The sequence below is a fragment of the Sinocyclocheilus rhinocerous genome, unplaced genomic scaffold (assembly GCF_001515625.1).
Source record: "Sinocyclocheilus rhinocerous isolate Xijiao unplaced genomic scaffold, SAMN03320098_v1.1 scaffold107, whole genome shotgun sequence".
Taxonomy (NCBI): domain Eukaryota; kingdom Metazoa; phylum Chordata; class Actinopteri; order Cypriniformes; family Cyprinidae; genus Sinocyclocheilus; species Sinocyclocheilus rhinocerous.
In genome coordinates, this window is record NW_015635024.1 from 217,074 (window position 1) to 237,536 (window position 20,463).

Consider the following 20,463-nt stretch of genomic DNA (forward strand, 5'->3'; position numbering starts at 1 on the left):
TAAATTTTATTGCTTGTTTGTTAACAAGACTTTACTGTCATTATATGATGTATTTCAACTTTACACTGGATATTATTCTTGTTAAACTACACCAGATATAGACGTATAATGTTACAAAATATTTCCATTTCAAATAAATGCTGTTCTTTTAAACTTCCTTTTATTAAAGAATCCTGGAAAAAAAAGATCATGGTTTCCACAAAAATATATAGCAGCACAACTGTTTTCAACATTGACAATAATAAGAAATGTTTAATGAGCGGCAAATCAGCATATTAGAATGATTTCTGAAGGATCATGTGACACTGAAGACTGGAGTAATGATGCTGAAAATTCAGCTTTGCAGCACAGAAATCAGTTACATTTAAAATTTATTCAAATAGTACAAAATAACATTCAAAATAACTTGACCTTCCATTTCCAGTGTGACTATCATGACTACAGTTTAAAATGTTTATTAGTAAATGCATTCTATTTCACATATTTTTAAAGTACATATTTCACCTTAGTCAATAACCTATCCAAATTAAACAAAAGTTATAGGACACACCCATAAGACACACCCACTTACAATTGCTTTTGTTTCCCCCCAAAATGAGCTTCTCTTCTTCCTCTGCTTCACTCCTGCTAACAAAACATCAACACAGAAGAGAAGATTTCTGCAACTATAACTATATTTGATACCAAAGAGGTACAGTATAGCCTTTGGGTTTTATTCTATTTACTTATTTTTCTGTTTACACTCAAAGAGTTATTTCGGTTGTTACTTCTACTATTTGATTCTTGCAAGATCAGTCATGTGTGATGAATTTTAGGTGTGCTACATTAATAAGCGCTCCATTTATAAAGTTCAGAAATTTAGAACCGGGGCTAGTTGACACAAAGGGAATTTGTCAAATATTAACTTGAAGTTGTAACCTCATAGAGCCTTCTGTATCATATTCGATGTGCAGATTTCTAAGGCATTGCAGAGTTTTATGTGTGTGCAGAAGCGGCTGTATGGAGCTGAATTTGAGGTCAAAAATATAAGGATGAGACCGCTCCACGTCACTCTACTTATTTATGCTCAAAGTTGAGAAGAAAACATGTATTAGAGGAAATGTATAAGTAGTATGCAGGAAGTAAATATCTGGGATGATGACAGTGACATCTCCGGCACCAGAACCATCGCTGATATTGCCTTGATTGAAAAACATTTTCATATTTGTACTTTAACTTTTATAGAGTATTTGTAGGTTATACGCCATCATAATAAACAAAAATCACATTATTAATAAATATATCATTATGTTTTCTCTTATAGTGATAATTTCTTTGTACTAATTTTTTATTTTTGGGCCTCGATGTCTTCATTTCTTTGTGCAGAGCAGACTTTTTCTCTGTAACTGCTTGAGAACTGTCTTCTCACACAAGCTGATAAGCGTCTGATTCCCTTCAAGGTCAAAACTGTTGTCAACGGAGGAAATTTCCACACTTAGTTGCTCACAGTTGCTAGAGAAACTAATTGCAATCAATAAATTGACCTCTATATTTTATAACAAAGTCTGCCTTCTTGGGTATTGATTTATGACGTTGAGTTTGAAAAGACCATGTACAAGTATTTTAAAGTGCTTATAAGATGTCAAATTACGCACTGTAAAACAATGTCTTAGTGGTTTTGAATGTTGATTTCAAACGCCTGCTTCAAAGCCCTTACATTTTTAAATGATGCATTATTATTTAATAAGTAACATTTTATCTTCGTATCTCCATCAGATGAATCCCTTTCCGAAAAAAATCACAACTATACCCCAGCTAAAAGAGTGTGGATTCGGTCAGCCTTGGCCCAGACATGGACTCAAGCTCTTGTTCTGGTTTGCTAAAGACTGTATTTGGGTTAAAGGCGACAACATGTTTCTGGCGTGTGACCCCACGAAGGAAGACTTTGGCTTTCACCTCTTTGAGAACAGATGCACTAAACGTAAAGGGAAACTTCTTCCAGATGTGAACTTTCCTTACTACTTGCTGGGCGATCTGAATTCACCAGGAGCTGATATGCTGCCAAACTACATCAAGGAACACAACACCGGCCAGCAAGACGACAGCAACGCGGATCGCATCATTGTCACCGCTCACGGACAGTGGAGGTTTGGGAAAATTTACGTGACCACGCACAAAGATCAGTCAAGTTTTGATCCATACGCCACATTTCATATCTCCAGGAGGCTCCTGAAGATAATCAGATCATTCCCGAATCCAGATGACTTTCTCCTGACCATTGGCTATCAGAAGCCAGCTTTCCAGATGCTTAAGTTGAGTCTTACTTACACAGCAGCGTATGATAATGATTCCGCAGAGACTGACACCCCATCCCGAAACTGTGTCTGTATCTGTACCATACTCTGAAATCATTTGGGAGGAAAGAAAAGTTGCAGGGAAAGTCTCTTGAGATGTACAGCGCAAAAGTGCACTGACTGAAACAAGCACCAGCTGGAACAAGTTCGCATTAGATTTAGTAGTCTAGATTAGCTGAATAACAGTAGAAAATTTATATGCTTAGTAACAGAAAGATGTGCTCATCTACAGACAGAAATTGTCATGAAGCAAACATGTAACCTCAGTATTTTTGTGCTTTGGCCGTTGTGTCGCTCTGTTCCTCTCATCTGTGAATAAATACAAGCAAAAAAAAAACAAAAAACTGCAGACTTGTCTGGGTATTTGTTGTAAAAGAAGGGCACTATATGTATGTGACCCTGGACAACAAAACCAGTCACAAAGGTCAATTTTTTGAAAATGAGATTTATACATCATCTGAACTCTGAATAAATAAGCTTTCCATTGATGTATGGTTTGATAGGACAATATTTGGCCGAGATACAACTATTTGTATATCTGGAATCTGAGGGTGCAAAAAAATCAAAATACTGAGAAAATCGCCTTTAAAGTTGTGCAAATTAAGTTCTTAGCAATGCATATTACTAATCAAAAATTAAGTTTTGATATATTTACAGTAGGAAATTTACAAAATATCTTCATGGAACATGATCTTTACTTAATATCCTAATGATTTTTGGCATAAAAGAAAAATCGATAATTTTGACCCATACAATGTATTTTTGGCTATTGCTACAAATATACCCCAGCGACTTAAGACTGGTTTTGTGCTCCAGGGTCACATACGTTTATTCAACCATTCTGTCACTAGAGACCTTTTGTTAGTTGGACAGACTGGGTAGAATCTGAGTAAATAGGGTTTTTCACACTGCGCTTAAAGGGATAGTTCACCCAAACACCCGCCTAATATTCAGGCACTAGTTTGGACAGTCGCAGAAACACTGCTTGTAAACAGTCAAAAACACCTGAATTGGAATGAAGAGACCATTTTATTCTTACCTCTAAAACGTTATCATATAAATGGATTAATTGTTAATCACAGGTAAATTATGAGCAACGTGAAACGTGGATTAAAAATAAGTTTATGTTTACGGGGGTTAGAATAATTATTATTATAATTAAAAATGAATTAAAATTATAAATAACTTTTAAATACTTGCAAATCCCTCAACTAACATTTGGGTTCTAAAAAGGCTCTTATAGTGCAAGTGGATGCTCTAAGAATGTGTGTATCATGAAGGTCAGCTGATAAGATGGCTGGAAGAATTGCTCTCATTATATATCACTTTGCTGCAGCACCCTGACTATGGAGGGAAAAGATAAATGACACTTTTTTCCCACAATAAAACCTGCAGAAGCCAGATGTATTGTTATACACTGTGTATTTTGTTGTAGCCCATTTATTGTGATAGGCCAATTCGTTTATTCAAACCAAGCAGCATGAAGCTGGCAAGAGACAGATGATAAAAACGAGCAGAGATATTGTGTCTTTAGCAAAGCTCTGAGAAAAACACTTTCAAGGTCTAAGCAAAAGAGACGGCAATTTCCTCCGTTGACAACAGTTATGACCTTGAAGGGAATCAGACGCTTATCAGCTTGTGTGAGAAGAGTTTTCTCTCAAGAGAAAAAGTCTGCTCTGCACAAAGAAATGAAGACCTACAGGCCAAAAAAAATAAAAAATAAGTACAAAGAAATTATCACGGTGTTAAAAATAAGTCTCGTTATTTCTCGTTGCCACCAGAATATTCTCAGTCCCCTGAAGTAGGCAAACAGACACAAGATCTGAATATGACCTTCCTTCGATTTTATTGTCTCATACAATAGTTTATATAGACTTTTATATAGTTTATAGACCTTTCATCCAATAGAATATAAGCATTACATATGTGTGTCATATAAGATGGGAATATGGACAGGAAGTTCTGGAAGTTTCTGCACCCTGTACTCCAACCGGACTGAACTCAATAACCTTGAGCACTCTTGAGCCCAACCACCATCTTAACATTGAACTCCTGAGAAGATATACATATATGCACATGTATGGAATTAAAGATAGGGACAAGAGAAAGAGAAGAAAAACTCAAGAGATATTTGGCAGAGAGCGTGATATTTTATAACACACTATAAGGGAAAAAATAGTATGTTGATTAAGATTGTAATTTTAGTTTATTATGATGTGGATTCTTAATACTTGTCACTTCTTGGAGATATAGTTTTTCTAGGGTAAAAAAAAAAAAACTATTTTTTTTGCATGCAATATAATAGTGAGAATTTGGGAGGAAAATGTGTTTAAAGGAATAGTTAACCTATATTAGATAACTTTTAGAAAGGTTTTCCAGATGTATAGGAAACTCCACTAAGACCAAAACACTACAAAACCAATCTTTGTATAATAGAAAGTTTTAATTTCATGTTTATCACAGACATCATGTCAAGATATTTAAAAATGAAGAATACCTTTGTTTAAACTCACAGACACACTTGCACAGTCACTCTTTTGCAAACATACATCAAGCTGCAGTGTATAAGAAAAATTAAGATATTAATGTACAGCACAATTATCCTCAAATCTGTGTGCCTATAAATAAGGTCGAATGTTGTCATGATTGAGCCATTTCACAGGGAAACGTCGCCACACGCCGAGGTCCCTTTCCTGGCTCCTCTGCTCAGAGCTGACCCTAATGGAAGCTAAAATACATATACCTGATCGCCTTTATTGACAAACCTATGGACAACAGTTTATTACCATTTAAACATTATTCTTACCTATTGTGACTCTTATAACAAGAAAGGAAAATTGACCTGGCCTCACCCTCCAACACATATCACACATAAACTGCTCATTCACAAATACATTAACAGTCAGTCTCTCAACAACTGCCATCGGCTGTGATCCTGAAAAAAAAGACAAGTCAATCTAAATGAAAGGCCTAAATGACCTGATCTATTCCTTTTTTCCTTCATCTGATCACATCTATCTTACACTGAACACAAAAACCAAACATTATGTCTTCTAGGACTGAATGATACAGAGTATTCATGTTATATTTGTGCTTATATATTTGCAAAAAATGCTTACTTTAATCAAAAGTTCATGCATGCATATATTAAATATATAAATAACTAAAATTTGATATGTATATAAATGTTACCAGCTCTAAAACAGAAGTGCAATTTTTGCATATACATGTATAAATGATGTTATGACTTTGTTAAAAAAAAAATTAATAAAAAATATATAATATATATATACAGTGGGTACGGAAAGTATTCAGACCCCCTTAAATTTTTCACTCTTTGTTATATTGCAGCCATTTGCTAAAATCATTTAAGTAAATTTTTTTTCCTCATTAATGTACACACAGCACCCCATATTGACAGGAAAGCTTAGGCTAAAAATTGACTCCTTTGCCTAGCGCTAATCATAACCTATAGAACTTGCCACATCTTATTCTCTTCACTGAGAGCACACAAAGACCCACTCGTCTGTGATCGTACCTGGTCTTGTTTGTCTTTCTTGGCCAGGGCTGGAAGGTTCCTGGCTATTCCCATGACAACAGCAGCAGCGTGGGGCTGTGGCAGGAAAGGGAGGAGTCTGGAGATAAGGCGTTTCCCCTTACGCACAGACATGATCATCAAGCACTGCTCATCGCTCACTCTGCAGAAGGAAGGAAAGTAGGTCATTACAATCACAAACCTTCAGTAGTTAATACCAATATCAGTGATTTCACGCAGTTCTTGACTACAGCAAACTATCCTGTTTAACAAGCACGTTTATTTCAAAATATGATCATAAAACTATTTCTCAACTAGGTAGACATTGCTACATGTTTCGCTTTTTGCTCATTCAAAAATAGCCGAAAAGTCCTGAATTTCAGTCTAAAGATCCAGGACTGCACTTTGATTTGTTTAAGAAGTCTCGTCACTCATCTGAGGGCCACTGTGAATCAAACAGGCCTGTACTCATGTGGCCCTTCCTGTCGCACTCACCGGTCATCCCACTCTTTTTCTCGGAGGGAGTTGTAGAGCTGCACTGTGTGGGTTTTATGCTGTTCTAGCAGGGCATCTCTTTGGTGCTCAGGGGTCTGCAAGAACTTCTTCTCAAAGTCTTGCACTTCTAATAGTAGACTGTACATCTGCATAACAAAATATACAGGTTATATTGTATTATTATTTGTTGTCCATTTACACATTTTTAAGTCTTGCCAATTAAACATTCAAGTGATTTTAAACCATTCAAGCAAAAGGAGATGCAAAAGATAACTCGATTTGTTATTCTATTGCTGTCTGATTTTCTGTGTACACACACCTGAAGCTCTATTGAATTATTCTATATTGTATTATTTGTGCTATTGCATGTTATTTGTTTATTTATTCTTATTTTATTACTGACTGTTTACTCATCTTTAATGTTTGAACTTTATTCTAGTAAGGCTAATAGTTAATTGCTGTGGTATCAAATTATTGGGAATTGTGAAATTTCACTGGTATCTAAAATGTTTGTGTCATACATAACCTTATTTATTAGAATACAAGGTTACATAGGGCAAAAACAATGAAAAGAGCAACAATTTGTTTACTTATTTGTGGCCAGTGAAAATTTTGGCAGGAAAAATAAATCCGAACCACTTAACTGACTGGTAGAAAAAATCCTTAGCATTGAGCCCTAAATTAGGACTAATAATAATTTGGTCTTTTTTTTGTTGAATTAATCAATCACCTGAATCAGAATAAAAATACTATGGCTACAAAAGCTTTACTTCTCTCCACTCGTACCTTCTCCACAGTGTAAAGGATTTGCCGTCTTTTGTTCCACACTTGCTTTTCCCTTTTTTCCTGAAAAATGACAAAAGAACATTGGTACAAAGAAACCGTACTACAATAACATGCACCTTTTGAATAAACCCTTTATTCAAGAATAAAAATGTATTACTAGGACCAGAGAGTTGTTTTTTGCATTTTTGAAAAAAGAAAAAAAAATGGTGTAGGTCCACTCATAAGTAACCAAAAAATGCATATCATGAACAGCCTCATAAGTGGTTTTATAAAAAGAGTCCATGTTAAAGGGGTGAGGGGAAAGAGTGCTGACCTCATCATCACTGCGAGTGGTCACCACGGCATCAATCATTTTCCTTGGATTGTTCACACTGGAGACAGTGAGTTTTCCTAACGATCCGGCAAACTGCACTGTGACACAATCACAGAGTATTACATAATTTGAACAGATCATGCATGACCTGATAGAAATGCACAATAAAATAAAATAAAATATTAATTTTATTCAATAAATTAAATATTAATTTTGGACCCTGCTTGCAGAACGCCAAGACATACATTTTTTAATAAAGGCCACTTTGCCTTTACCTGGCCGATAGGTGTGCTCCAGTTTAGCCACCTGAGGAGTGATGAGTTTGGTGGTATGCTCCTTCCTGTTGTCTCGGTCCCGCTCCTGACGCTTCTCCATCTTCTCATAATAATTCTGCAAAATAAGAATTGATAACCACTATAAACCAACAATATCTACACAACATTTTACATTTTCTCATATAAAAAAAAAAAAAAGTCAGAAAATAACTAAACCATAAAGGTTGTAGATAAACTTTGATGTCTCAAGCCTTGTCTGAATGTTTAAAATAGTTTAACAAGCTTTGAAGAATTTAAGCAAAGGTTTTCATTTGAAATGATGTGTCAGTCTTGGGTAAATACAGGTAAAAGTGTGATTACCTGGTAATAGTAGTCATCCAGATATGGATCAGTGCTTTGCAGCTGCATCATTTGGATTCTCGCTACCCATTCCTTCTCTCTTTGTGTCATCAGATTGCTGTAAGGATCTCGGTTTTTCCTGTCTCCAACACCTCTCCCGCCGACGTGATCACTGAGCGTATGAGAGACAGAAACTTTTACATGAGGCCTTTCAAAGTGGTGCTTCATCCAGGGAGAGGACTGATGGTACCCACCCCAAGCCTCTGTTCTGCATCCGCTGGTTGAGCATCCTGCGGTGCTGTGGGTGGAGGTGGGTGGTGTTGTGTCGGATGGGTGCGTATCCGAGAGGTGGCCCATGGGGACCCACTCTAGGGCCAGACTGCCCAAAGAACGGCCTGAAACCCCCGACACCTCCCTGTAATAATGGGGGAGCTGGACCACGTTGGAACTGACCGACCTGAAGAGCATAGCACAAGATAAAAAGAAAGTTTGTCATGTTTCTATGTTATGAACATGGAAACTCTAGAATTATTCTTACTAAATGGTGTATACTATTACGGTCTCATTAGCTCACCTGAGAGTTGAGAAGTTGGGCTCTCTGTATCTGAGACAGAACAGGACCAACACCAGCAGGGAACGGAGGATGAGTCAACGGTGAGCTCTGAGAGAATAGATATCAAAATAGATATGAAACCAGATTGTTTTCCTCACTAAAGCAAGTCATACATTACATGTCCCCTGAAGATAGCCCCTAAATAGGCATCAAACTTTGGAAAAAAGTGAACAATTTTGCAATGTATTACAGCACCACCATCAGGCTGTTGGAGTTGACTAATTCTGAACTGATCTGGGACTCACAGCGAGGCTGAGGAGGTTGTTGGGGGACAGACGCTCAGGGAAGGGAGGTGGGTAGCGCAGTGGCACAGAGGCTCTCACGTGAATGGCTGAAGGGTGATTATTCTGAAGAAATAAAACAAAAACATACAGGCAGTGAACCACTTTAATTCAATGTAAATCATTGCATACATATTAACATTCCTTGGGTAAATTTAGAAAAAAAATTACATGTTTTAGTACACTTTTAAAGGGGTCATATGATGTTGCTAAAAAGAACATTATTTTTAATGCATACATTTTTATCTAATGCAACTGTTGTTTCATTAAAATGATGGTTCCTCTGACTGATTTAAAAATAAACTACTACCTATGATTTGACTACATTTTAAAATGCAATTAATTCAAAAAATTTTTTTTTTTAATATTCCAAATTTTTTAATGGCAATGTAAGATTGGACAGGATGTCATCTTACCTGCTGATTGTGGACTTGACTCATGGGCTGTTTCGGAGGTGTTCCAATAGGTACAGCCCTTACAGGTGGACTTCCAATCACAGGTGAGCAGGAGCGAGGAGGTGGAACCCTTTCAGACAAATCTCGGCCTTCTTCTCTGCTGAGTGCGGGAGGCCGATTCGGAAGCCCAACCTCTTTGATAATGGACATAAGCGTTTTGTCCTGAGTAGTGAATCAAGAAGTTTAGAAGAACAGCACAGAAAGACAATCAAGCAAACTCGAGAAAGCTTTTTTTCATATACACATGTGCTTTACCTCTTTTTGAGTGAGTAGTCCAGAACTAACAGGACTGAAGCCCATACTGTTCTCCCAAATACTGTGAGAATTTATCTATGGGGGGGAAATATTGGCAATTTATAATGAATATTTAGATCAGTAAAATAAATATCAGTGACATATCTGCATTGTTTTCTTTGACGCATCATAAAATAAACCTAAGCATGCTGCTAATTTTACCTGAAGGCTCCTACATATGTTTAAACGCTATTTTATTCACCTTAGTGCATTTAGGGCAGACTAAACATAAAAACAATGAAGAAAACGCAATTCGAACCTGCAATTTCCAAATGCTCATTGCTATTTATTAAAGGGGTCATATGATGCGATTTCATTTTTTCCTTTCTCTTTAGAGTGTTACAAGCTCTTGGTGCATAAAGAAGATCTGTAAAGTTGCAAAGACTAAAGTCTCAAATCCAAAGAGATATTCTTTATAAAAGTTAAGAGTTAGCCACACCTACCTAAAACGGCTCGTTCGAACACGCCCCCACATACCTACCTCACTATGTGGGAAGGAGAAACAATAATGTACAGTATGTGGAAAATAATGTGTTTTTTTAACTTTAAACCGCATAAACATTTCATTACACCAAATACACAAAACAATGTTCTTTTTAGCAGCATCATATGACCCCTTTAAAAAAAACATAAGATTCCTTGAATCTAATGAATATAAAACATGCATCAAGTTCCAATAAAGTGGTCTCTGTAATTTTCTGTAATTATGTCTATGGCAATATGTATATTTGTTTAATAAATCCCAGCTTCGGGATCTGTTGTATATCTGTTATGATTCTATGCACACATTAAAATGTACTACGCTTATATATAATTTATTTAAATTATAAGACATTTCTTTCATTTGATTGAAAAGTAGACTACTATTTATAATCTTGAGATGTTAATATTTAAAAGTTGATGAATGCTTTACATTAAGGCTGCACGATTTTGGGGGAAAAAACTAATTGTGATTTTTCTGATAAAAATGGTGATTAAAACGTAAAAAAAAAAAAAAAATTACATTTTTTAGAACTTTAACAATTAGAATTATTATTACTAAATAAAAATATTAAAACAAGAAATATTACCACTGTAATTTTAATTTGAAGAAAAGTATAAGAAAACTATTTTTCAAAAAAGGTATTTATGAAAACACCAGATTATGAGTTGCTCATGTAAAAGCACACAGTACTGTGCTTCACTCTGAAATATATAGCAAATATATTTAATTAAATCAGTCTTTCCAATACAATAATTCGTGTTTTGGCTTTATTTCAATTAATTGTGCAGCCCTATTTTACATGTGGCAAACATGTAACATATTGCCACACCCTTAAAATACCTGTCTGTTAAAGTTACCTGCTGCAATCCACACCTTGATGACGGCATTTTCATGTTTACAAACAGATTTGCAAACTAATTCATATCAATAATGGCTTAATATTATGGTGATACTATCACACAAACCTGTGAAAGAGGAGCCGGCCCTTTGTGCATGACGTGCTGCTGTTGTTGGTAGCTCCGCAGCAGAGACGACTGTCCAGCTAATGCCGAGGGCTGAGGAGTCTGACCTGACAGCATCAGAGGAAGGTGAGATCTGTCCGAGCTGGCGGCACCCACTCCAGCAATAGCAGGATCCGAGCCCAAGATGAGGCGAGTCAGTGACTCCGCAAGGTCACCGCCACCCCGTTCATCTATGTCAGGGTAAAGCCGGGAGGAAGAGGAGGGTTGAGGAGGGGAGGAAGAGGAGGGTTGAGGGGGGGCCGAAGAGTGGGCATTGCTGCCACTGAGAGGGAGATCAACAGAGGCGGCGTCGCCTGCTCCATGCAGCCCGTCTCGTACTTGTACATCAAGCTCTGCGAGGCGGGCATGCTCCTCCTGCCAATCATCATCTAGAGAGGAAAACACATGAGGTGATGCTACAATCTGATATGCCAGTGTACCGTTAGAGTTAGACAAAATACATGCATAATGTATGCATATGTTTTCTATCATATCTGATACATCAGGCTTTTATGGCTCATATACTATGATACAGTGAGAGTATGGAGCTCAAACACTCCAATTTCGTTCAGAGGCCCAAACTAAACAAAAAAATGCAATTTGGTGCAGTTGCTGGTATTTATACCAAAAAGTAACAAAGTTTTGATCAGTGAGATCTTACATACTTAGATAAAATGCAAATAAATATCAGTTGTCACACTATATTTCCCAGTGATGTGTCTTAGTAAAATGATTTTTAAGTGCTTAGTTTTGTGAAGTTTTTATTGTGGAAAGCAAAACATATAAAGCAATGCATGATGACTGAAAGATGGACAAATAAACCTTCCTCAATAAACCTTACATTTTAACGTGATTTTTCTAAAAAATAATGTATGGTTAATCAAGTAATCCTAAATGCTTTAGTCCAATAAATATTCTTCTTCAAATTGTGAAATATTAAAAACAAAACAAATGCTTTTCTTATGTTTACTTTATAAAAATCAGTAAAGATTTCACAGCAAAAAGACATGTGAACCACAACCTTAAGGTGGACGTTTCTGCAATTACACTAAAATGCCTTTTACTTGCTAAAAAAAAGCACAAACTATCAATCAGTGATCAAAATGCATGAAGACTGAAGAAATAGAAGAAAATAGACTGCGTACAAAACTTTTTTTCAACGGTTTTAATCATATTTTTAATTTAGAGGCATTAGAAATCCATGTGTCAAATATGATACAGCAGGTTTTGTAGGGTAAATTCATAATTCCAGGTGTAAGGAAACTTACCGATTGCACCTGCACCGAAAGTGTCATCATTGAACTGGTCAATTTCATCTTCTTCCTCTACCAACCCTTCCTCCTCCTCCAGGGTGCAGTCATCGTCAAAAGACTGCAAAACAACACAGAGGCAATACAGATTAAATATATAAACTTGCAATATGTCATAAAAAATAAGAGGGATCTATGGAGGTGGAAAACATAGTCGTCTGGTCTTAAGGAAAGATGCTGCTGTAGCCACATACTGTGCTTCTGCTCACCAAAAACCAACATGATCAGTGTTGGAGAACATTAATCTTAATCATCCAGGTCCTTTATCAACTAAGATGTAGCACTTCTTAGAAACTGTTCCCAATACTAAGGATGCAAACTGCAGTAACATTTAATGTTACAGGAAACTGCAAATAACCAGGAATCTTACAAAACCCCTTTGCCCCGAAAACAATTCTTAGAGTGACGAGATAAACTAAAAATGCTTGGAAAATGAAAGTGATCGCAGTGCGTTTACGTTGCATTGGCCGGTTAGTTGGCGAACTAGCACGGCCTCGCTAACATGCTAACAAGGCCAAAGGTTTAATATCACACATCTGCGCCACACTAAAAGCAAAACAGCAGGTATTTGCTAAGGACAGTTGGCTATTATAGATTTCACGAAGCTTGTACGTCTTGTTCAATATCAAGACCAGAGGAAACTGACGGTTAGGCCTCACAAACCATTTTAGCTCGCTGACTGGTAACGTTAGTGTCGAAAAACAAAGCGGTAATTTTACATCGAAATCTGAGTGCAAATCTACTAAACGGCACTTTTCACATTACTTTTCTTTGAAAATAGCAATTTCGACGTGCACTACGTAAAGAAAGAAAACATTTACCTGAATATGGAACATGTGTCTGTGTTATAAAATGATCTCGTTTGATTCTGCTGCGCGAGACGCCGCGCGCGCTTGATCAGCACACAAGTGACCATTACATTGCAGTTTATGTGTTATGAAAGATCCAGCTTCCTGTTGGTGTATTTTGGTTAAAAATCTTGTTAAAAATATACAAAATTGGGATGTAGGAAATTGATTTCACTCTATGACAGGAAAGGAATCCTGTTCACATTCCATTGGGTTTCTTGACTAGGAAACATAGCAAAGTTGTTATGGTGTAAGAAAAAAAATTAAGAAAACAAAAAGCATAATGGTATTATCATACTTACATGACAATGTGAATACTATAGTATATGAATAAGGTATTATTTTAGCAACTACAAAGATTTGTGTCAAAAGTCAAAATAGAATCATTCCCAGGAAAATTTTGATAAATAGACTTACAAACTTTTTTTTTGTATGGACGGTCTCAAAAGATATGTGGCAATAAAATTAACGAATTAACAGCACAGACAGCATTGTTTACCGGTATAAAGAACAAAAAATATTATAAACAATATAATTATAAGATGATTAGTACACTATATCATATCAAATGGATTTGTAATGTATCTGCTAAATGACTAAATGTTAATGTAAATGTATATCATATGAAATATATTAAATGAACTAAAATGTCTTTCAAGCAAGTGGATTTTTAGAGTTTTTTTTTTTAAGAATTCAAATATATATCAACACCTTTATGAAAATAAAACAAAATGTAAAATTAATATAAATAAAATATATATATCTTTTTTTTAAATTAATGAATGTAAAATTTTGTAAGAAAGTAATAAACGCGCAGATTTATTTTTTTTATTTTTTTTTATTATTAATGCTCAAACAACCATCAGCAAATAAAAATGATAGACAATGTCAACAAAATAAAAGAAAAGAAAAGAAAAGAAAAAAGAAAAAGGGGGTGTTTAATACATAATAAACTGAAAGAAAAAAAACAATTCGAGGCTTAGGCTACATGTCATTAAAGAAGAGTTACAAACAGATAACGTTTTTAAAGCTTTTTTGTTCTTAGACAATTGGATCAATGAAAGGTATTGCTCAAATGCTTTCATTTGAAAAATCCTTATTTGAACTTCTTCTGCTCTCCCGGACAAATAAGGATTTTTCAAACTCTGCTGCTCTGTGTTTCACGGAAACCTGGCTGAAAGACGCCATTCCGGACAGCGCGTTGAGTCTGCCGGGCTTTCAGCAAGAGAGAGGTCTGGAGTGTGAATATGTGCATCTGTAATGTGGAATTTTGCAAGCGCAGATTGGTTTGCATTTCCCTTTTAGTGTACGAATGACGTCACACACGTCTGAAATCTCGCGATAGTCTGTGGCGGGCCCGTTTTGCGGGAACAGTGTCAACAGAAAAGCCGGGGGCCGTGGATGACGCCTGGTGTGCTTGCTCTATTTGGGCAATAGTTTGAAACTTCCCAATCAAACCTATATACTTATTTTAAACGGAATTACTCGTGTCCATAGCGAAATAACGGAATTAGCCAGCCCATCATGTCCCAAACAGACAGCAGCATGGAGCAGCAGCAGCGGGAAGAGCCGAGCCAACTAGACTCGGCCAGTCCGGCAGAGGTGAGCGCTTCTTTCCCATCATATCCCACTTATAATTACATACCAGCTTATTTGGGACCTTAAAACACAGACTGATGGCGCTGGAAACAAAGCGCCGATGAACCATCTGAGCGCGCCTCTGAAAAAGTTTTTGTTAGCATGTAACGTTATTGTTTCTGCTCAGATGAATAGATGAGCACATCGGCGTCCATTTTCACACTCATAACAACATTTGATCACTTTTTACACTGGCAAATTGGCAGATTTAGGGATAGGGTTAGAGAGATGGCCGGTTTGATATGTTGTTGTCGTCTGAATAAACTTAATATGACAATCAATGGTGTTGATGTTTTGTTACTTTAAGAACGGTAACATTACTTTAAATTGACCACGTTTCGCTACATATCGGTCAGGCAGAGATTTGTATGGATTGAGCTCCAGTTATCCATTTGCTCTCTTCTTTTTGTGGACTTAATTCAAAATAAATGTTCCGTTCTGTGGGTTTTCATGTGACGTTCCTGTGGTGCGAGTCTGAACAGGAACCGTCGACTCTGAACCCGCCACCGGAACGCTGCGATGCCACAAAAGTTATACTTGGTTGTCGTTTAGACGTATTTTTAAATCAGTGTGCTGCTTTTAGTAACTGCGTTCTTAAACTGAGCTAATATTTGAATTAAAGTGAAGTTCCGATTGAACGTCTAGTATAGCGGTAACGGTCGTCAAAGAACAATACTTGCATAAGAATCTTCAGGTTAAGCTTTCCTATTTTGTTACCAAACCTGTGTTGATATGTTGAGGTCATTTGTATGCTCGTGTAATTGTTAAAATTGACAAATATCAAATGTAGGCATTTAAAATGTATTTTTAGTTTTCAGAAAACAGACTAAAAATGTAGATGAAGTAATCGAGCCCTCATGGGCGTATGCAAAATATTGTCCAATCAAATGCTGCTTGAGTGAAAATATCCCTTTCCTTTCCTTTAAAGTCTGCATGCAATTAAACGTTATAACCTATTTTCTAAATGCATGTTATAGATCTTATTGTGAACGATTCAGCCATGTATTTTCTTTTTTTTTTTTTAAAGTTTGACCTCAGTATTTTCTAAATCAAAATGTCATAACTTGATTAGATGTACATCACAATACAGAAGAATGGATCTGTCACTACTTCAGTTTCTTCACAAACTTCCTGTTTCATAGGAAATGTCAAAACAGGATAAGAAACAGTCCATCAATCTTGCCTTTTATATTTTTTTTCCAGCAGTTCAAGCATAAATTACATCATTGTTTCTCTTTAAGGATGATGCTTCAGAAAATGGTCACGATGAAGCGTCGGATACCGCAATGGATAGTGAAGCGCAGTCGCCATCACCTCCCTCGGCAAAGGAAAAGGACCAGCCGGGTGGATATGAAGAAAAAGTGGTAATGCATTTAGCCTTCCATAACAATCAAAGTTACTTGAGTTATAAATGCGTATTACAGTTATGCAAGAATGTTGACCCATAATTTGTTGTGACATTGTGTGTATTGTTGACTTCTACTGCTTTGTTTCAACAGCAAACAGACCGGACCAACAGATTCGATTACCTCCTAAAGCAGACCGAATTGTTCGCTCATTTCATCCAACCAGCTGCCCAGAAGACCCCAACTTCTCCTCTGAAGATGAAGCCTGGCCGCCCTCGCATTAAAAAAGACGAGAAACAGAACCTGCTCTCTGCTGGAGAGTGAGTTTGCCCACTCTTTTCTAGCAGAATTGGTTTCAAAAGTATTTTTCCCATTTGTTTTCTACATAAAAATCGTGCTGCCAGTGATACCACTTATTAACAAATTTATGTTATTAAAATTATGAGATTAATCAAAATCAAAATAAAATCGCGATATGGCTTAGTCAAGTCACATTAATTTCTATAATGCTTCATACAATACAGATTGTTTTAAAGCAGCTTTGTTATTCAGCTTGAGTCAGGTCAGTTCAATAACGACATGATGTTACAAGATTTACTGTGAATATTATTAGTATTTTTCTTAAATACTACTTTTTAATTTTTTTTGTACAGTCAAATTATCTTAGAATTTTTTTTTTGTATTGTATAATATTTTTATTATATGTATAGTCAGTCACACAGTTTTGGCCAAACTGTGCATCTTTACAAACAAACAGAGCAAAACTTTAAAAATACAGTTTAAATCAGAATTGCAATTACGGTTTTTGTTCTCCCCATAAATCATGGTGCCCTAAATATTGCATTTATTATTGGTTCATTCATAACTCCAATAGTGTCAGCTCCATGTGTTAGTAATGTGTCTATCAGATAGTCACTCACTGCTGACTGACTGTGCGTTCCTTTTAAGTAACCGCCACCGTCGGACTGAGCAGGAGGAGGATGAGGAGCTGCTGAGTGAGAGCAGCAAGGCCACCAGCGTTTGCACACGTTTTGACGAGTCGCCTTCCTGTGAGTTAAACGCACATTAAAACACTTCATCTCTGTTATAAACACCTAGAACAGTGTTTTTAAATGAAATCAGGTCAATGGCCTCTTAGTAATTTCAAGGAAAGCTTATTGTGGCCAATGAACATTTGTTAACAGATGTGAAAAATGGCAAACTGAGAGACTACCAAGTCCGTGGACTGAACTGGCTCATTTCCCTCTATGAGAACGGAATCAACGGGATCCTTGCTGATGAAATGGTATGACTCCACACATTGATTCATTGTCCTTTTATTAGTAAACATAGAAATATCAGATTGTTTGAAGGATATAATTGTTGATTCCAAGCCTGTAAAAGTTATGGAAACTCCTAGAGTCTCTCAGCTGTAAAATATTTCAGCAGTCAGAATCTGGTTTTAATCTGTGTCCATTACAAATGTCTCGCACCTCTTGTCTTCTCTTGTCCCATCAGGGTCTTGGTAAGACTCTACAGACCATCTCTCTGCTGGGCTACATGAAGCATTATAGAAACATTCCTGGACCTCACATGGTTTTGGTGCCCAAATCCACCCTGTATAACTGGATGAATGAGTTCAAGCGTTGGGTTCCCTCTCTACGTGCTGTCTGCCTCATCGGTGACAGAGATGAAAGAGTAAGTAGGGGTCTCCATTGATCTTATTGTGAATTAGGACTTGAAGAACCCTTTTTCTTCAACTTTTATGAATTCTGGTCATCTAATAACTCACTTCTGGTTGCAGACGGCTTTTTTCCGTGACACACTGCTGCCAGGAGAATGGGATGTGTGCGTCACCTCCTATGAAATGCTCATTATCGAGAGGGCCGTCTTCAAAAAGTTCAACTGGAGATACCTGGTCATTGATGAGGCTCACCGTATCAAGAATGAGAAATCAAAGGTCTGTCTTCAGCATGATTTTACCACAGTCAGTTACTGAATGATTGTGAGTCCCTGGTTTCCTCTGGTCTAAAAGTAAACTAGTAAAGTTTGCTCTCTCAGCTTTCAGAGATAGTGCGAGAGTTCAAGACCACAAATCGATTGCTGCTGACTGGAACCCCACTACAGAACAACCTCCATGAGCTTTGGGCACTGCTGAACTTCCTGCTGCCTGATGTTTTCAACTCCTCAGAGGTGCCACTTCTTTCTTGCGTACTGCCAAAAGAACTCTGGCATATGCACATGTTGTTATGTCTATCTTGTCTATCTTTTGAAATTCTCTATTTGCTGCTGAACCGGTTATGAATGCATTTTGTCTTTCCATTTTGTGCAGGATTTTGATTCTTGGTTTGACACCAATAACTGTCTGGGAGACACAAAACTGGTGGAACGTCTACATACTGTGAGTTGATTTTCCTTTGACTCCTATCTAGACATTTATAGCATGAATCAGTGGGTGAATCTCATGAAAATATGTTTGTTAAAATTAAATAATTAAATAAATAAAAAAAGAAAATTATATGTGGTCCTAAAACAGGCTTAATTTTTGTAATGCAAAATTTTAAATGTATTTTTTAAGTTATATATAAAGTTATATAATAATGTTTTCTTTTATTTTAAATTTAATTAATTTATTATAAATATTGAGAACGTTAATAAAATATTTAGAATGAGAGAGAATATATTAAGCAAAATTTAGTATAATTTTAGTATAAAGTACTAATAAAATACTAATACTTTAGTATTTTAGTATAAAAATTTAGTATAAATTTTAAATAGTTATTTTTTAAAATATAGTTTAAATATTGAAAATGATAATAATAAAAATATTTATTAGTGAGAATAGATTAAAGCAAAAAAAGTGGGAATATATATATTGTATATGTATATATATATATATATATATATATGTATATGTGTGCTGATGCAGCTCAGGAAATGCTGCAATCACCCCTACTTGTTTGATGGAGCGGAGCCTGGTCCCCCCTACACCACTGACCTCCACCTGGTGGTCAACAGCGGAAAGATGGTGGTACTGGACAAGCTGTTGCCGAAGCTGAAAGAACAGGGTGACTACCATACTGCAAGACATGCTTCACAGGGGAAAATGTTAAAATGTCTTGACATGTTGCTTTTAACATGCCTCTTTTTATTCCTGCAGGTTCCCGTGTGCTGATCTTCAGTCAGATGACCAGGGTGCTGGACATTCTGGAGGATTACTGTATGTGGCGTAACTATGGTTACTGTCGTCTGGATGGACAGACTCCTCATGAGGAGCGACAGGTATGACAATGATTTCGCATGATATGCTCCCTTAACACAGTACTTGCATGCATAAGTGTTTTAAAAACAAGACTTTCTTGTTGCACAACACAAGTTACAGACAGCCATAAATATGAATTGGCCTTCCGTCATGACTGAACAGCTCGGTAATAAATAAGCACAAACGAATGAGATTGATTGATAAAGTCTATAACATTCTCCTCATCTCCTCAGATCTCCATCAATGCCTTCAATGAGCCCAACAGCTCGAAGTTTCTGTTCATGCTGAGCACCAGAGCAGGAGGTCTTGGTATCAATCTGGCCACTGCTGATGTCGTCATCATCTACGACTCGGACTGGAATCCTCAAGTGGATCTTCAGGCTATGGTCACTATGCACACTGACCTTTTTTCTATAAGTCTATTCTATGTTGTTGCTTTGATGTTTGCACTCGTGTAGCATATTGCTTTTCTCCCTTTGCCAGAACTGATTAAAAAGTCCTTCTCTCCAAAAGCAGCGTCAGATCTTCTCTGGAATGGAGTGGTAATTCATTTTCATTGGATTTTCTTTGTTCAGGATCGTGCCCACAGGATTGGTCAAAAGAAACAGGTGCGCGTGTTCCGTTTTATCACAGACAATACAGTGGAGGAAAGAATTGTGGAACGTGCAGAAATGAAGCTCCGCTTAGACTCTATTGTCATTCAACAAGGTAAGACGTGAAACAAACGGAAGCTACAGTACTTCTAAATAATATTTGTAAATAATAATGTAAATAAATAATAAAAAAATAGATATAATTATAATATTTTAAAATATATCGTTAAGATTTTATAAAATTATTATTCACTATATCTAAATCTATCTGTCTATATATATA

General features: G+C 36.4%; 3 protein-coding genes across 3 annotated transcripts in view; 2 read left to right on the forward strand and 1 right to left on the reverse strand.

Annotated features, from left to right (window-relative positions):
* The first annotated feature begins 619 nt into the window (after nucleotides 1-619).
* On the forward strand, nucleotides 620-2,664 carry LOC107746100 (uncharacterized). Its single transcript, XM_016560182.1, has 2 exons — nucleotides 620-691; nucleotides 1,756-2,664. Exon 2 carries the CDS (start codon nucleotides 1,756-1,758, stop codon nucleotides 2,383-2,385), a length of 630 nt encoding a protein of 209 aa, XP_016415668.1. The 5' UTR covers nucleotides 620-691; the 3' UTR covers nucleotides 2,386-2,664.
* Nucleotides 2,665-4,334: 1,670 nt separating this feature from the next.
* LOC107746119 (protein PAT1 homolog 1-like) lies at nucleotides 4,335-13,434 on the reverse strand. Its single transcript, XM_016560215.1, has 15 exons — nucleotides 13,336-13,434; nucleotides 12,473-12,575; nucleotides 11,169-11,593; nucleotides 9,681-9,755; nucleotides 9,387-9,587; nucleotides 8,935-9,036; nucleotides 8,651-8,737; nucleotides 8,331-8,533; nucleotides 8,098-8,248; nucleotides 7,738-7,852; nucleotides 7,463-7,560; nucleotides 7,150-7,209; nucleotides 6,364-6,509; nucleotides 5,872-6,031; nucleotides 4,335-4,385 (listed from the first exon to the last, which is right to left on the reverse strand). The coding sequence occupies exons 1-15, from the start codon at nucleotides 13,348-13,350 to the stop codon at nucleotides 4,335-4,337; spliced, it is 1,992 nt and encodes a 663-aa protein (XP_016415701.1). The 5' UTR covers nucleotides 13,351-13,434.
* Nucleotides 13,435-14,691: 1,257 nt separating this feature from the next.
* LOC107746120 (probable global transcription activator SNF2L1) overlaps nucleotides 14,692-20,463 on the forward strand; it is a 17,936-nt gene continuing 12,164 nt past the window's right edge. Inside the window, exons 1-13 of the mRNA XM_016560216.1 lie at nucleotides 14,692-14,964; nucleotides 16,242-16,364; nucleotides 16,500-16,666; nucleotides 17,295-17,395; nucleotides 17,531-17,631; nucleotides 17,844-18,023; nucleotides 18,130-18,285; nucleotides 18,387-18,518; nucleotides 18,658-18,726; nucleotides 19,240-19,393; nucleotides 19,486-19,607; nucleotides 19,821-19,973; nucleotides 20,163-20,295. Of these exons, the coding sequence (XP_016415702.1) occupies nucleotides 14,887-14,964; nucleotides 16,242-16,364; nucleotides 16,500-16,666; nucleotides 17,295-17,395; nucleotides 17,531-17,631; nucleotides 17,844-18,023; nucleotides 18,130-18,285; nucleotides 18,387-18,518; nucleotides 18,658-18,726; nucleotides 19,240-19,393; nucleotides 19,486-19,607; nucleotides 19,821-19,973; nucleotides 20,163-20,295 (1,669 nt within the window). The 5' untranslated portion in view covers nucleotides 14,692-14,886. The remainder of the gene's footprint in view (nucleotides 14,965-16,241; nucleotides 16,365-16,499; nucleotides 16,667-17,294; nucleotides 17,396-17,530; nucleotides 17,632-17,843; nucleotides 18,024-18,129; nucleotides 18,286-18,386; nucleotides 18,519-18,657; nucleotides 18,727-19,239; nucleotides 19,394-19,485; nucleotides 19,608-19,820; nucleotides 19,974-20,162; nucleotides 20,296-20,463) is intronic.